Source organism: Saccopteryx leptura, chromosome X (genome assembly GCF_036850995.1).
Source record: "Saccopteryx leptura isolate mSacLep1 chromosome X, mSacLep1_pri_phased_curated, whole genome shotgun sequence".
In the NCBI taxonomy this organism is placed as follows: domain Eukaryota; kingdom Metazoa; phylum Chordata; class Mammalia; order Chiroptera; family Emballonuridae; genus Saccopteryx; species Saccopteryx leptura.
Window position 1 is genome coordinate 14,655,384 of NC_089516.1, and position 18,109 is coordinate 14,673,492.

The following is an 18,109-nucleotide window of genomic DNA, read 5'->3' on the forward strand; positions in this document are numbered from 1 at the left end:
AAAATTCTGATTCTGAGTGTCCCCTCCCCTCTCGAAAGCTCTCAAAAGGTGGGCGTTTTTGGTCTCCCAGGCAGCTGCAGACAGGCCCCTTAGGCATTAAAACACTACTACCCTTAACAAAACACCAGGTATTGCAACCATTTATCATTTGAGAAACAGATAATTAGTCTGTTAACTTTTTTTAGAAAATAGAAAATATTCCAAAGCACTCTCCATTGCTTTTATTGTTATTTTTCTGATTTTTAAATTCTTTTTAGAAAATTGAATTCACAGAGGAAGGGGGAGAGAAGGAGACAGAAACATCAATCTGTTTCTGTATGTGTCCAGCCAAGGATCGAACCAGCCACCTCTGCATTGCAGGATGATGCTCCCGCCAACCAAGCCATCCAGCCAGGGCTCCATTGCTGTTATAATGATGGAATCATTTTAGCACGAAAATCATTAGTGCCCTGACCAGATAGTTTGGTTGGTTTGAGGGTCTCCCTGAAGCATGAAGGCTGCCGGTTTCATCCCTGGTCAGGGAAATACGGGAACAGCTTGATGTTTCTGTCTCTCTTACACGCATGCTCTCTCCCTCTCTTGCTAAAATGAATAAATAAAAATATTTTAAAATACTGACCTTTTTTTCTTTAGTGAGAGTAGGGGAGATAGACTCCCGAATGTGCTTTGACCAGGATCCACCGGCCACCCCCATGTGGGGCTAATGTTCTACCCATCCAGGACCATACTCGCAACTGAGCTATTTTTAGCGCCCTAGGCTGAGGCTCCACGGAGCCATCCTCAGCGCCCAGGGCTGATGCACTAGAACCAATCGTGCCATGGCTGCGGGGAGGGGGACAGATGGTCACCTCTCCTGTGTGCCCTGACCGGGAATTGAACACAGGACATCCGCACACTGTGCCAACACTCGACCACTGAGCCAACTAGCCAGGACCAAAAATACTGATTTTTTAAATAAAAAAAATTAGTCATTAAAATAGTACAAAACAAATACTAGAAATTGAGTTTTATGTATGTACAAGGTTTCCAAGTAAAATAGTAATTAATTGAATCTAGCAGTTTATTTGAGGAATTATATATTGTGCACAAGAGTTTTTGTTCATAAATATAAAAATATGAATCTTAAGAAATCATAATTCATTGTATGAATAATTTAAAGGAGAGAACAGTTGATATTAATAGATGATAAAACATTGGCAATATTTAGTCATTCTTAATGAATGAAAACTTTGTAGGTAAAATATAAGGTCTACCGGAAAGTTCTGTCCGTTTCTATCACAACAAGTTTCGACACGTAAGCAGGTGTTTATTTGGCGCATGTGTGCCTCTATTTTTATCACTTAATGTATACATACTGACGTAGCAAATTAACTAAAACAAAGTTGATTCACATTAGTCTTATGTGTGAAGCCATAGTGTACCCATGGCTACTGATAAAGTTCATTTACGCCACTGTAATTTTTACGAATTTCAACAAGGAAGAAATGCTACAGAAGCATGTCTGTCGCATCCACCATATTCCCTGGACTTAGCACCCTCCGACTATCACTTGTTTTTGTCCTTACAAAATTTTTTGAAGGGCAAAAAATTCAAAAATGAAGAAGATATCAAACAAGCACTGGTTCAATTTTTCGCATCAAAAGATAAAACATTTTTCAAAAATGAGATATACAAATTGCCCTAACGCTGGCAAGAAATCATTAATAATAATGGCAATTATATTATTTAATAAAGTTTATTGACGGTAAGAAAAGTTTGTATTTTGTTTTATTCCAAAAACAGACAGAACTTTCTGATAGACCTTATACAATTGCAAAAGAAGAGAAACTAAACATACTAGAAACTCTCAGGCTGTGGCCGGGTGGCCAGATGCTCAACTGAGGTTAGAGCGTCTTCCCGATATGCCAAGATTGTGGGTTTGATCTCTGGTCAGGGCATGTACAAGAATCAGCCAGTGACTGCATAAATAAACGGAAAAACAAGTCAGTGTCTCTCTCTCCCCCTTCCTCTCTAAAATCAATCAGTTGAAAAAAACTGTCAGAATCTTAAAAATAATACATTAAAGGGTGTTTACATAAGAAACATATCAACCTGTAGAGAATTATTTTATGAGTTTGAGCCAAACTGACTACAATTGCCAGGAAACAAAATCTGAGCAGATTGGGAAAATGCTCCTGAGAGGGGCAGTTTTGCACCTTACTTTATACATCAGAATCAAAGGGGGAGAGGTAAAGGGTGACATGGAATCCAGTGGTGACAGATTAGGGAGGCGGGAGAAGCAAAGCGGGGAAATCTCTGGGATTGGATAAAAAGCACAATGTATAGACACCCCTTTTATATAGGTGGGTCTAGGATAGTTAACAGTGAACAGCGCATAGAGATGGTATGCGGGAACAAGCTAGCAATGAGGGGGTCTGTGGTCTCGGGTTCTGGTGGGAGAGTGTCCCCGAGGGGTCTGGCTAGAGGGGATCATTCCCAGGGCATGCTGTGGTGGATGCAGAGACAGCAGACCGCTCAGGTAAGGTCAACACTGACCTCTGTTGGGGAAGATGCTGCCCTAGGACAGGACTGCCTGCCGTGACTCATTTCAGTTAGGAAGCTGTCATTGCAGACCGTCCTGTGTGGTTACTTCAGGTCTCTGAGTCTGTGAGGCCACCATGCAGGCCTCCCCTGAGCTTGTCAGGTTTAGTATGTGCCGCCTTTTCATCCATAATAACAAAACACATAGGGCATTTCCACTGAAACTAGGAACGAGGTGAGGATGCTTATTACCTTTACTCCACATTGTTTTTGAGACATTACCTAACTCAGTAGGGTAGGAAAATACAAAAAGTATAAATATTATTTTCAAATGATATGAATGCTTAAAAGATTGAGGAAACTTGTATAGAAATCTAGTTGAATTCATGAGAATTGGGGCAAGTGATTGGATAAAGGCAGACCAGTAATTAGACTAATAATTTCTTCTATGCAAAAGGCAAAATAGTTTTAATGGAAATTAAGGGTGGAGGATAGGCCAGAAAACCTATTCAAAGTAGTGACCAATTATTAAATACATAGGAATAAGTTGAACAAGAATCATGAGTATTATGAGACTGATCAGAATTGTGCTAAGGTCCCCAGGGGTGTGGCTGTTATCATTGTTTGCTGCCGAGGGCCACCTCCCCTTAGATGTGTTTACTCTCAATTTACAAGGTCCCTTGTAATTGTTGGTTTGAGTTTGTCTATCTGATCCTTCTCTGGTTTGGCTGACTTGAAAGCATGCACGCGCACATGCACGTACACACACACACACACGTGTACACACACACACACGTGTACACACACACACACCCTTACCCCACCCCAATCTGTCCCCTCCATCTGGGCAATGCAGAAGCACTGTGTGAGAAGGCAGTGTCTTGTATGTACTCAGTAAGCCCCTAGAGTATGAACTTGCACTATTGTTCTCTAAGAGGGTGAAATAGAGCTTATTGTAAAGCGCCAGGAGTAGTATTGTATTTGTAACAGTACTTTGTATACACAAAACTCAGTTATCTCTCTCTATAAATATAAAGAAACACATGAAGTGTATATACACACATGAGCCTGGAATGTGGACACCACACACCCCCTGAGTGTACTTCCTCTGACAGTCTAGTCTGGTCACCAGGCCGGGCACGCTCCCCACCTCCATAGCATTTGGGGGTTGTGTTGTAATTAATGTATCTTTATTTAGCTGAACGCTAATGTCTGTAAGAATTGCTGCAGCAATAAACAAGAACTTTACCTCTCGAAAAAAGAAAACAATTATGTTAAGATCTTATTGAAAAACAACTGAAGTTTGAATCTGGTGAGAGGCATTACATTTCTTGGATAAAAATATCAGAACAATGTTTTTCTTTCTAATTATAAATCTAATCAGAATCCCAAGGGCAGAATCCCAAGTCACTATGGTTAAGCTGCTAAATTATCTTTTTTAAATTTTTTATTTATTAATTTTTAGAGAGAGGAGAGAGAGAAAAGGAGGGAGAAGCAGGAAGCATCAACTCATAGTAATTGCTTCCTATATGTGTGTTGACCGGGCAAGCCCAGGGTTTCGAACCGGCAACCTCAGCGTTCTAATTCATAGTGACCCAGAATTAGACCAGATGCTTTTGAAGTTCATTTGTTTCTTTTTTTTCTTTTCTTTTCTTTTTTTTTTTTTTTTTGTGTGTTTTTCTGAAGCTGGAAACGGGGAGGCAGTCAGACAGACTCCAGCATGCGCCTGACCGGGATCCACCCGGCACGCCCACCAGGAGGCGATGCTCCGCCCATCCGGGGCGTGGCTCTGTCACGACCAGAGCCACACTAGTGCCTGGGGCAGAGGCCAAGGAGCCATCTCCAGCGCCCGGGCCATCTTTTGCTCCAATGGAGCCTCGGCTGCGGGAGGGGAAGAGAGAGACAGAGAGGAAGGAGGGGGGGAGGGGGGGAGAAGCAGATGGGCGCCTCTCCTGTGTGCCCTGGCCGGGAATCGAACCCGGGACTTCCACACACCAGGCCGACGCTCTACCACTGAGCCAACCGGCCCTGAAGTTCATTTGTAACAGTAAATGTCTAAAATAGCCAAGAAAAATATGTAAAATAACCATAGTGAAGGGAGAAGATTTGTCCTCTTGTAATCAAATAGGAAATATGACGTTGACACAGGAATAGACATAGATAAGAGGAGTGTCACAGAGACTTGAACACATACAGCTAATATGTGGTCTATGATGTGTTGACTCAGCTCAAAAGAGTCAGGAGGTTTTTCCTAGAAATATATGACAAACTTATCCAAGGGTATTTGGGTTTGCAAACTGGAAATACATATTGGCAATGCCAGCAGTGTTCCAAAGCGGAAAGAAAAGCTGAGACTTTTTATAGTAAAAAGCACATTCTTGAGGAGAATCAATTCTGTATTCTTAGCCCATGACTTGGTCCAGGATTGTAAGCTTCAGATGCCCGGTGATGTGGACAGTGGAAAAATTTCTTCTTGAGGTCATGCAGACGGTCATCTGAGGGTTTGATGTATATCCAGGCATTGGTGCACAACCCACGGATTGTGTCTAGGCATTGACGCAGGACTGGAAAGTTCAGAAGTTTAAGTTCCCAGGCTAGTTAAGGCAAGAATAGAATCGTTGCTTCGTGCCTCAGCCTTTACTGATTTAGCAGCTTAGCCTGACCTGTGGTGGCGTAGTGGATAAAGCGTCAACCTGGAACACTGAGGTTGCCGGTTCGAAACCCTGGGCTTGCCCAGTCAACGCACATATAGGAAGCAATTACTATGAGTTGATGCTTCCAGCTTCTCCTTCCTTTTCTCTCTCTCCTCTCTCTAAAAATTAATAAATAAAAAATTTAAAAAGATAATTTAGCAGCTTAACCATAGTGACTCCATTTTATTTATTTTTTATTTTTTATTTATTCATTTTAGAGAGGAGAGAGAGAGAGAGAGAGGAGACAGAGAGAGAGAAGGGGGAGGAGCTGTAAGCATCAACTCCCATATGTGCCTTGACCAGGCAAGCCCAGGGTTTCGAACCGGCGACCTCAGCATTTCCAGGTCGATGCTTTTATCCACTGTGCCACCACAGGTCAGGCCTCCATTTTATTTCTTAATTTTATTCCTTCACTTCTTAATTATTTCACTTGGGAGAAGATTAGTTGATTTAATAAATGATGCTGTCATAATAGGTTGTCCATCTATCTGCATGAGAACAAAGTTAACTCTAGAAGCCATAGAAAAATTAATTTCAGATGGGTTAAGCTCTAGATATAAAAACTAATGATTAGGAAATTTTAGGAGTTGGGAAACCATTTTTAAAATTTTTATTTATTTTAACGAGAGAGGAAGGGAGAGAGAGAGACGGGAACATCAATCTGGTCCTGTATGTGCCCTGACTGGGGATCAAACCAGCAACCTCTGTGCTTCTGGACAATGCTCTAACCCAGTGGTCCCCAAGACCCGGGCCACGGACCGGTACTGGTCTGTGGGCCATTTGGTACCAGTCTGCAGAGAAAGAATAAATAACTTACATTATTTCCGTTTTATTTATATTTAAGTCTGAACGATGTTTTATTCTTAAAAAAATGACCAGATTCCCTCTGTTATATCCGTCTAAGACTCCTGACGCTTGTCTTGGTCACGTGATACATTTATCCATCCCACCCTAAAGGCCGGTCCATGAAAATATTTTCTGACATTAAACCGGTCCGTGGCCCAAAAATGGTTGGGGACCACTGGTCTAACCAACCAAGCTAATGAGCCAGGGAGGGAAACCTTTTAAAGAGAGGACAAGAACTTCAGGAACTATAATGACAACATAATATTGATACCATAAACAATGGCAAAAGGCTGACTGAGAACAATACTGCCCACAAAATGACAGGGAGTTAATCCCTTTAATAATACAAAGAGCCCCTACAGCTTTAATTTAAAAATTAACTAAGTAAAGAAAAGGTATAATAGGTATGAACTGGTACTTGTCAGAAGACGGGAGTCAAATAACCTGTAATCTTTCAACAAGATGCTCACCCCTGTTGGTGGCCCAGGAAGTCCATGTGAAAATATTAGCAAGGGGCTTGACAAAAATATAAGAGGGACGACATCCAGTGCTGGAAAGGATGCAAGGAAATAGTTGCTCACATGCATTGCTGGTGGGAGTGTGGATTGCTGTAAGAGCTAAAATATACGTGCCTTTGCCCTGACCGAATAACTCGGTTAGAGCATGTTGCGCAGATAAGATATATTATGCTCACTTTTTTAAAGATGGCACTGCTCACATGGATCACCGTTGCCTAGGTGATAATATTAATGCCCTTCTTGCTTGGGAAAGGGTGTGGTTGTGCTAGGGAAATGTGTGTTGGGGGAGGGCTTTCACACCAAAAGGTTTTAAAAGGTGGAGCTAGGAGGCCATTTGAGAGAGTGACCACGTTCTTGTAGGGAGGAATAGCCCTAGAGGCAGGGCAGCGAAGCCGCGTGGGAGAGGCAGCCAAAATGGCAGAGTGGGGAAGGAGAAGTCAGTTCGTGGAGGAGATGGGGAACAGAGGTGAATAAGACTGGTGAGGTGAAAGTCTGATTCCAGGAAAACTCGAATGAGTCAGTAGCTTTGTGAGTGCCAAATGAGTGGGTTTTGGAGCCCAGTGTGTGTATATTCTCGCCTGCCGGTGCAAGCGAGGATTAAAGGAAAATGGATCACCAGCTTTCAGCTCAGTTGATTCCTTACTGTCTGTCCGAATCAAATGCCAACCTGTGTTAGCCAGGCAGCTTTGATGGCGGCCGTGGATACTGGCTTTACAGAGCATCATCCTGAAATGCAGAAGTTGCTGGTTTAACCCCCAGTTAGGGCACATACCAGAACAGATCTGTGTTCCTCTCTTGCTCTCTCTCTCTCTCCCCAAAATCAATAAATAAACATTTAAACATATAGTTAAAACATATGTATCTTTGTCTTGAGCATCCGGCCCGTAGACAGCAAGGCATCTATCTATCTGTACAAGAGGTTTATTACGACTGTGCTTGTAGAGGCCAAGGCTTGAAGACGATCAGTATAGAACACTTAGTGGGACGATAAGGTTTTTACAAACACCATTGCCAGGAATGGTGTTAGGTAAGTATTTCCAAGTTAGAATAATGTGTGTGATCCTCGTTTTAAAAAGGAACAAGCACTTGTGTTTCTTTGCGAATGTTTCTCAGAATCTGAGTACCATCAACTGGGCTTGATACGTACATTGAAGGCAGCTGGGGTGTTAGTGCTGTCGGTGTCTTCGCATGGTTGCGCTCGAATGATGAATCATTGAGTGCAGCACGTTATAAAACACATAGACAGTAAGACAGTTACTTAAAAAGTGTGACTGAAGATATGTGTAAGAACATCCATAGGAAAAAATCTGGAATAGATTATTTTAGGGAATTGTGGCAAGCTTGATTTCTGATTTACTTGGTAGATGTCAATTTTCTTCTATGAATATGTATTATATAACTAGAAAAATAAAAGGAGACTAGCTCTTGCCGAGTTCACAATGTTGCCTAGCACCAGATGGGCCCCCAGCTTGTAGCTGCAGTATTTCAAAGGTTAGGCAAAGCCCAAACGTAGTTGCTGAATCTACTGTAAAGGGTCGGTATGAGAATTCCAGCTCTCACCTGCTATATACCCCTCATTGATAACTCTCATTTGGGAGCTGGTATTGGCTTTCTTATTGGCAGTCCTCAAAAATGTTAGAGGACATTGAAAAACCATCAGTTAAGAGTTTGGAGTAGATATAAAGATACATCAGTAGACAGCGAAGTCATTCAGTATGCTTTGTGAAAGAAGCACTAAAAGAGGAAAATACAGTAGGAGAGGCAGTCTAGCTCAGGGTTAAAAGCATGCACTTGGCTTTCAGGTAGCTCTAGGTGTACTTTTTCTTTTTACATTTTCCTTCGCAGGGGTACTTCTTGGCTCTGTTTCTTTATTGGGTGCCTCTGGGCAAGCTTTGGAACCTCACAAGTTTGTTTTCTTCATTTGTAATACAAGGGCAATAAGAGTACTTGTAGACTGGTTTACACAGGAAGCAGGTAGTGAGCGCTGGATTTTAGCCCCAACACACACGGGTGGAAGTCCGCTCTTTTCCATTCCGTTCGTGGGGCAGGTGCTGGTGCATGTCAGCCCCTGCTTCCCCAGCTTGCATTACTCCCCTTCCTCTACAAGGGTTTAACTACTTCCATGTGTGTTGGCTCACCGTGTCTATTCCTGTTCTTTCTGGAAGGTTCTTGTAGAGGACTGCATTCCAGTACTGAAGAAGTATGCCAAACAAGGCAGAAAGTTTGATTATGTGATTAATGATTTGACAGCCGTTCCAATTTCCACATCTCCAGAAGAAGGTAGGTCTTCTTTAGTTTTTCACCAAACTACTGTTCAAAGAAATGTTTTTCTTGGCCCGGCATAAGAGTGAAAGGATTTTAGAGGTTATCTAGTTAAGTTCCTTCATTTTTTTAAAGGTAGTTAAACTGAGGGCCCATGATGGCTGTATTTGGCTTTGGCCAAATTCTGTCCTGCTCCTAAATGAGCAGATTAACTCAATCATTTGAAACAAAACGTGAAATAAAATGACTCACAATCATATCATCAAGACATTCACATTATGTGAATTTTAACCTGTAATGGGACAAGCTGGTGACCCGCCTAAGCAACACCAGAAACAGCTCCCTTCTCAAACCACGTGCTCCAAATCACAGCTGAGTTGGGGTTTTGGTGTTAAGGGTCTTCCTATCGCCTTGTCTTCCCGCTGAGTCTGCACTCCGGGGCCCTACCCGATGACCCTGGTGGTTTCTCTCCTGGGATGTTGCTGCTCCCCCTTCCTCGAGGCTGCCGCCTTGCAGATTCCAACCACTGCCTTGTGTCCAATCTTCACTGGTGTGGGAGCGGTGCTCAGTGCATGCGCACTTGCTTTGGATCCTGCTTGTGTATGAGCACGTGTGTAAGATACACAGTCTATACATGCCTAAATGACTATTATCATTTATTAATAAGCTCTCGAATATTGGGTCTTAAGCTCATGGCTCTTTTTCTGTCATTGAGTGTTAATGTGTTTGACTTGAGCTGTTGTTTCTGATGAATGCAAGCCCGTATTTATAAACCTTAAAATTTTTTAACATCCAGATTCCACATGGGAGTTTCTCAGACTGATTCTTGACCTCTCCATGAAAGTACTGAAACAGGACGGGAAGTATTTTACACAGGTAGGCCATTTAACTGTTTTTCCCCAAAAAAGTCTCAATAAACATTTTCTATTTTGAAATCTGAATGCATATTCTTGAAATTTGTGTTCGTTAAGGATAGAACAGAATAATTGGATTATGTTCTTTGAAGCACTAAGTTTGTAAATAGCCCACCTGGTATCTATTGGGAATTAAATCATTTCTGTTGTGTCCTCTTACCTTAACCTTTGGGATTTATCAACCTTGGGCTTTGGCTGTAGTATGAGCGGCTGCCACTAGATGGAGACAGAGACGGTGATTTCTCCTTTATAGAAACCCTGCAGTGAAACCTGCTCAAAGCTTATTCTAGTAAAAGCAACCCAAATTCAATGCGTTGGGGAATTTTTGCAAATGGAGTTAGGACGAATGTGTGACTCTTTTCTTTCTTTGAGAATATTTGCCTGGTAGACTGCCTTCTTGGAGAACTGATATCTCAATACGGAAGATGAATAAAAAATATTTCTTTAACAGATCTCTACAGCCCATTCATTAAGTATTAACACTCTAGGCTTTGATAACTTGTCTTTGCGAACTGACTTTTACGAAAAATCACATTATATGCCCAGGGCTGTGCTAGTTTCCAAGAATTGTTCAGAAGATGTTCTAGGACGTGTTTCCTGTCCCTGTATTCGTTACAGTTGGGGACACCAGGCGATCTCATTCTATCATACCCAGGATCCCACGGTACATTCAGTGTTTGCGTGAGGGGACACGTGACGTTCATACGGATTGAGGGGGCGTGGGCCTTTGAAGAAGCAATGGAGGAGCCAGGAGCACGGAGTAGTTTGATTGTGGATGTTCTGATGTAGCTGCCACAGTGCAGGGTTTTTCTGAACTGCCAGGTGCTATGCTCAGGAGATACCTTAATACCCGCCCCCCTTCCCCAAGCGTGTTGCTTGCAACTGGAGTAAGATTAAAGATGGGGCGAAAGTGTTGTTCGGCCTGGTACTGGTTGATTGGCAAGAGCTAACTGTTCCTGCCTTAAAATTGTGTCATCACAGTAGTGAGTTCAGAATGTCACTAATGTCGCTGTGGCCGCTTGAAGACCAACCTGTCAGTGCGCCGCAGAGCTGGAGAAGGCATCGTGGAGCGCCTGGACTGAGCTCTGTAGGTGGGGGATCTCGGTGTAAATCCAGGGCAGATTTGCTCTCGTAGGACTAGGAGGCAGGGCCCAGGACTTGACGCCCCTCCCTTGTCTCCTCACTCCCCATTAAAACGAGGTGATTGGATAATGTATGTGACATTCATGTGACTATGATTAAAATATTAGCACACCCCTGACTCCCTTTAACTGAAGGATTAGACAGTACTTGTATCACCAACACTTCTACATTCCTTCCTAATCCGTGTCTACCTTCTACAACTAACCTACCTTTAGTGCTGTTGTTCTTATTCCTGTGATTTTTTTTGTGTGTGTGTGTGTGTGTGACAGAGACAGAGTCAGAGAGAGGGACAGATAGGGACAGACAGGGAGACAGATGAGAAGCACCAATTCTTTGTTGCAGCTCCCTAGTTGTTCATTGACTGCTTTCTCATGTGTGCCTTGACCCAGGGGCTACAGCAGAGCCAGCGACCTTGGGCTTCAAGCCAGTGACCTTGGACTCAAGCTGGTGAGCCTTGCTGAAACCAGATGAGCCTGTACTCAAGCTGGCGACCTTGGGGTCTCGAACCTGGGTCTACCACATCCCAGTCTGATACTCTATCCACTGCGCCACCACCTGGTCAGGCTCCTGTGATGTTCTTCATAGATGTTTCACATATGTGTAATAAGCCAAATTGTTAAGTTGTTTAGTTTTGCTAGCTTCTGGACCTTACTTTTACATTGTAGAAGTAATCCATGTTAACTGTTAAGTTTTAAAAATATCAACAATACAGAAATCTAAAGTAAAAAACCAAGTGCCACTTACCACTAACATGGGGCAAGGAGAACTTTCTAGAATTAAAGCTAATGAATTGTGATTTAGCGCTTTGGAGTACCCCCTTGCCGCGTTACTCCCTTTCTCTCATCCTTAGTAAGTGCTTAGTTCTTTGCTATTAGATGTTCGTTCTGCATTTCCCACATGTCTTTCTTAAGAAAAGAAAAGAAAAATGTAATTCTATTTAAATACACAGGAAAGTGGAATGTGACACGTTACTTTTTTGGGTAGGTCTCTATTTGTGGTGTTTATTTTTTTTCTTTTTTTAAACTGCTTTTTGACAGTGTTGGGGAAGAACAAATTGAAAGTATCCTGTTTCCTCGCCACATTCTCTGTAAGGAGGTCCTCCCATATGTCCTCTATTGAGGGAGCGTGGTGTCAATTTTAGGATGGCGAGGGAGACCAGTGAACTGTGCACCTTGGTGGTATTTCTATTCTGCAGCTTCCCCAGTGCTGATGTGCTCTAAAAGCAGCCAGGCAGTGTTTTCTATTTGTGAGTCCTTAAATTACACATGTGGTGTTTATATACTCTCATGGTGAACTTGATGTTGAAACCAAATTATATGCTGGCCAAGGGCACTGCGGCCAGATCCCACTGCAAGACCCCAGATGATGGGTTACTAAACTGGCTGGCACTGACGGACGACGTCATGTTGAGCGAATGCGCTAAGTTAGATCTGCCAAAGCCCGCTCTCAGTCCCATCCACCCGCTTGCCCGCGGCTGGTTGGTTGCTTGGTTTGAAATGCCGTCCTCAAAAATGCTTGCATCACAATTGCCTTTATTTGCGAAGAGTTTTCATCTTACATTGTAGTTGACTGTTCAGAGGCAAATTGATAGTGAAGTTCTTATGAAGAAATGGAAACAGCACCTATGTTCATGAGTCTTCCGAACGTTAAGAACCTCAGTGGTTAAAAGAAAATGGTGGTACTAAAGACCCACTGTGTTTTCTGAGTCTGTTACGAAAGCACGTGGGGGAAAATTGTGCTAAAATGGTAGAGGTAGAGCCTACCCCCAGCCTCCTGAGTGAAAGTCTGTATTTTAGCAAGATCACCTGTGATTCATTCATATGTCCATTCAAGACCGAGAACCCCTGCTTTCTGGTGGCCGTCCTCCTCCCAAGAAGGGCTGGAGGCCAGCGGGGCCTCCAGCTCGGAGGAGTTCAAGGTGACCGGCATCCACAACAAGGTGACCCAGACCATTGCGATCTCAGTGGATCCGAGGAGACAGAACAAGTCGGCCGAGTCCCTGCAGGCCACCGTGCATCAGCTGAAGGAACAGCACTCCAAACTCACACTCTTCCTCAGGAAGCCCTCGGCCCCAAGGAGGGAGACGGTTCTGCTGAAGAGCGCAAGGTGGCCGCCCAGCCGGCAGGACCAGCCCTGCCTCTGGGGGATGTCTGCAGGGAGCCAGGAGCATCAGCGCAGACGACTTCCGGTTTGCCAGTCTTCGTGTCGCCCATGCCAGTGCCCGGCTCTGGCCTCTCGGCTAAAAGCACTGAGGAAGCTACAGAACAGGATGTTGAAAATAAAATAAAAATAAAGTGTTGTGGGCAACTTGTGAGAGGCAGAGCTGTAGGAGCAGGCAGATGCGTACCCATCAGCAGCTCTACTGCCTCTTGGCCAACAGCTCTGATTTTCTTCACCTTTTTCTTTTCTTCGTTGTCACAGAGTGGCTGCTACCACTCCGAATGTCACATCTAGGTTATGGGCTAGAGGAAAGTTGTAGGGGTGGGTCACTGTTTATCCATGATGTCCAGAATAAAACAACAAATTTTCTCAGTGGCCCCCGGGGAAGACGCCTGCGCTATCTCATTGACCACTTTGATCTGCTGGTGCAGAAAAGGAAGAAAAGTTAAAACCATGAAGTCAAGACAAAATGTTTGCAAAGGAGTGGAACTCGGCCATATCCTAGGGTGTATTTCCTGAACAGACTTTTGTTCTCCTGGGCTTTAAATCAGATTTGGGGGAGGCCCTGGCTGGTTGGCTCAGTAATAGAACATCGGCCCGGGTTCGATTTCCGTCCAGTGCACAGGAGAAGCGCCCATCTGCTTCTCCATCCTTCCCCCTCTCCTTTCTCTTTGTCTCTCTCTTCCCCTCCCACAGCCAAGGCTCCATGGGAGCAAAGTAGGCCCATTTGCTGAGGATGGCTCTATGGCCTCTGACTCAGGTGCTAGAATGGCTCCGGTTGCAGCAGAGCAACTTTCCAGATGGGCAGAGCATCATCCCCTGGTGGGCATGCTGGGTGGGTCCCGGTTGGGCGCAAGTGGGAGTCTGTCTCTCTGCCTCCCCGTTTCCAATTTCAGAAAAATACAAAATCAATCAATCAATCAATCAATCAGATTTGGGGGATAGCGTGTGTGTGTGGGGGTCTGAATGCTCCTGAGAGTTGTAGTTTAAGCCATGCTGTAATCTGAGAATATGGCCTTTGGGATACATTATTCTCAACAAGGAAGTGACTCCTAGGAAAACTTGTTTGGAATGGGTGATGTGTATGAGTCTTTGCTAATTGCATGGTGGTGATATGGTGGCTGTATCACTAACAAGAAATTGGTCTCACTGTTTTCCATTGCTTCACACTCTAGCCATTTGAAATGGATTGGTAAGTAAGGTAGAAGGATACTGAGCTAATGGATCTATAGATAGAACTCAGTGCAGTTTATGAAAGTACAGAAACCTTATGTCATTTGCAAAAATGAACTTTTATCTACAGCTAGAATTATTCTCATTTATTAGCGACCTTCAAATGAGTGGGACCCTCTGTGGATTCAATTATCCCATTGTTTGTGTTTCTTTCTCTGATTTAGGGGAACTGTGTCAATTTGACAGAAGCCCTGTCGCTCTATGAAGAACAGCTCGGGCACCTGTACTGTCCTGTGGAATTCTCAAAGGAGATCGTTTGTGTCCCCTCATACTTGGAATTGTATCCTTTGACCATATCATTGTGTTGCCAGATCAGAACATCAAGTAAGTAACATGTCAGTTTAACATTTTAAATAAACAGAATTAGCTCTGTAGTATATAAGGGCCTGGTTTTCAAACTTGGCTGCACATGTAATCCTCAGGGAGCTTTAAAACAATACTGATTCCTGGGCCCCACCCCCAGATTATGGGGCGTGGCCTTCCACAGTGCCTCAGGTGGTTTTAATGTTCTGGCATCACTGGTTCTCACTGGTAGTTCCCAGACCTGCAGCATCATCTGTGAACTACACATGCAAATTCTTAAGCCCCACCCAGGCTGCTGTCCAAAGAGAAGAGTTGGGGGTGGTGCTGGTGACCTACCTTAAGCAGCTCTCCAGGGCATCCGCATGCATATAAAGCTTCTCAAGTCCAAGGCTAACACCCTCCCCCCCCCACCCCAGCTGCTGCAGGCAAAAATACTGAAAACAGCGGTCTACTTTTCACTGACTGATATGAGAGAGCAGAAAGAGAGACAGAAAGAAAAAGCGAGACCCTGGCTGATTGCCTCAGTGGTAGATTGTCGGCTCAGCATGTGGAAGTTCCGGGTTTGATTCCCAGTCACGGCACACAGGAGAAGCACCCATCTGCTTCTCCACCCCTCCCCCTCTGCTTCCTCTCTATCTCTCTCTTCTTCTCCCTCAGCCAAGGCTCCATTGGAGCAAAGTTTGCCTGGGCACTGAGGATGGCTCCATGGCCTCTGCCTTAGGTGCTAGAATGGCTCTGGTTGTAGTGGAGCAACTTTTCAGATGGGCAGAGCATCTCACCCTTGTGGGCATGGTGGGTGGATTCAGGTCGGGCGGATGCAGGAGTCTGTCTGACTGCCTCCAGGCTTCTAACTTCGGAACAATACAAAAAAAAGAAAAGAAAAGAAACAAAGATTTGTTGTTCCACTTATTTATGCACTCATTGGTTGATTCTTGTATGTGCCCTGACTGGGGATTGAACCTTTTACCTTGGTGTATCAGGATGATGCTCTAACTAACTGAACTTCCCGGCCAGGGGCTGCATTCTACTTTTATATTAAGATGGTCCTAGTTTCATATTAATTTCTACACTTGATTCTGATTTGCAGTAAAAGTTGAAGGCTAAAAAATAAGAACAGAACCCTGGGGAAAACCAGAATGCGAGCATTGTCATCAGAAATTTATAATGGTTTCCTCCTAAAAGGCAGGCTGTAGCCTGCAGACAAAGGCTTTCCTTCTTGAGGTGGCAGTTTCCTGTGACTGCTGCGGGCCTGCAGTGAGGCCTTGGGCTGCAAGGCCTGGCAGGTTTCTGCCAGAGGCGGGGCCATGAGCGCCCAGGGTTTCCTGGGATGAGTTCAGTGCTCTGCGCCTGCTTGGTGGCCATGACACCTCTCCCCCTGCCAACTCCACCTTCACCGGGGTTCCTCTCCAGAGTACTGGTTACAGTCAGGTCTGTGCTTGTCTGCGGAAAGACTGGAGAGATGAGTTGATATCATTTGGACAAAATGCTTCAGCCTTTTGACTTCCTTCCGGTTCTTCCTTCCCTTCGCCCTTTCCCGCCCTCTTCCACCCTCCCCCCCCCACCTTTCCCCCATCTCCTCCTCCCACTTCCCACATTCCCCTCACCACATTTCTCACCTCCTCTTGTTTTTCTCTCCCTCTGACCCTTAAGTGAATGCCCTGAAACGTCTTTGAGATCTTGAAATCCGAACTGTTACGCTCCCCGCCCCCAGTGTCACAGGCAGTGAGTATCAGGCTGCAAAGTGGTTTACTTGGCCACAGTGCTCCGAGCCAGTGGTTTTTAATTGGTGTGCTGCAATAATTTTTTCTTAATTGATTTTTGGATAGAGAGAAATGGAGACATACACACTAATGTGTTGATCCATTTATTTATGCATTCACTGGTTGATTCTTGTATCTGCCCTCCCCTGACCGGGTATCGATCCTGCAACCTTGTTGCATCAGGATGGTGCTCTAACCGACTGAGCTACCAGGCCAGGGCTCCACAAGAATTTTTAAAACATATAATACTTAACTATTTAGTCAAGGGCACTGACCTTTCCCTTAGATTGTCAAATAAAAATTTTAAAAAACAGCCAACACAACAATAGCCACCTGATGTGAATGAATAAAAATTATACTCTTTATGTCAGATCAACAAAGAATATATATTTTATTGGTGTGCCGCAGAATTTTAGTAACTCGGTTATGTGTGCCATGAGATGAAAAAGGTTGAAAATCATTGCCCTGAGCTATGAAACTTGCATCCATTTTCCAGTTTGTAGGCCGGCAAGCACATTGTATGTGACACCTGTCCTTTGGATTAGCTGCTCTTGTTCCTTGACTCCCTGTCCAGGTGGGTCTTTTACACTGTCTGGAAGAAAGCTAACCCTTGAAGGTCTGTATCCCCTCATCATGTGTGCTACGAAAGCCTCCCTGACCTTCATACGCTGGACACGCCATCAGAACGAGTCAGGCAATTGATTGTGAATTCCTTCAAGTCTTCTTTTTTTAATTATTATTTTTTAATTTAAAAAGGCAAATGGAAAATGTATATTTTGATGAACCTAGGGTGTTACATTTTGAGAGTCAGCTGAAGGATGATTAGCTAGCATAGCAAAGGCTGCTAAATGCACTGACCCCCTAGAATGTGATTTTCGTTATTTTTTTTTTCTGTGTGGGCTGTTTTCATTTTTCTTTCAGTAGACTTTGAATTTGGTTTTTTGTTTCTTTTTTTTTTTTGGAGGAATGAACATAATTATTTTGTTCTGGAGGGCAGTTCTTGATGGTGATTCTTTCCCAAAAAATTAATTCACTTGGATAATTAAAATTTGGTGCTTAAATGAAAAATAAAGAAAATAAATTAGCAATGCTTTGATTAAAATTACAAACGAGAAATTTCATGTGTCTGTTCTTTTATTTCGGCGAGGTCCCCGCTTCCTCACTTCTGACCGCAAAGAACAAAGTGTCTCCTGGTCTTTTTGTAGATCTCGTGTGTCACTAGGTGCCATTTATCTCTACAATAGGATGGCCGTGGGGCCTTTTTTGAACGGTAGTAATGACTTCCATTTACCGTTGTGGTAAATGATACATGCAGCCTATTACAGTCACCTGCTCTTCATTATAAAATTGACCCGAGGAGAGAAAATGATTTGGCCTTACCGTAACATCAGAAGTCAAAACTTATTTCTGTTCCCCCTCTTACTGGTGTATTAGATGTGGAAATAAAGATCATTTTGGATCACTGCTGTGAAACTTGGAGGTGTTTGGATGCACAAATAGATGGTAGGTTTTAGAAAAGCGGGCAACAAGAGCAGCTTGAAGTCACCGAGGAAGTGCTGGTAACCAGCAGCTTGGAAGCCTATTGGTAGGAAGCAACCCGCATCAAAGGTGAAGCGGGATTGACCTGGAATGTTAGACATCACTGGGTTAGTCTGTTGTGTTTCTATAAAAGGTTTATGCTTTATCAATGGAAGAGTTCATTTATGGTGAATCTGCAGTAAGCAAAGTATTTAAAATGAAATATTCAGTGTCTCTTG

The 18,109-nt window shown here is 43.7% G+C and overlaps 1 protein-coding gene across 1 annotated transcript in view; it reads left to right on the forward strand.

The window, feature by feature from the left end:
• SMS (spermine synthase) overlaps window positions 1-17,468 on the forward strand; it is a 55,678-nt gene extending 38,210 nt beyond the window's left edge. Inside the window, exons 8-11 of the mRNA XM_066357201.1 lie at window positions 8,743-8,857; window positions 9,636-9,715; window positions 14,454-14,569; window positions 16,927-17,468. Coding sequence (XP_066213298.1) covers window positions 8,743-8,857; window positions 9,636-9,715; window positions 14,454-14,569; window positions 16,927-16,966 — 351 coding nt within the window. The 3' untranslated portion in view covers window positions 16,967-17,468. The remainder of the gene's footprint in view (window positions 1-8,742; window positions 8,858-9,635; window positions 9,716-14,453; window positions 14,570-16,926) is intronic.
• The last annotated feature ends 641 nt before the right edge of the window (window positions 17,469-18,109 follow it).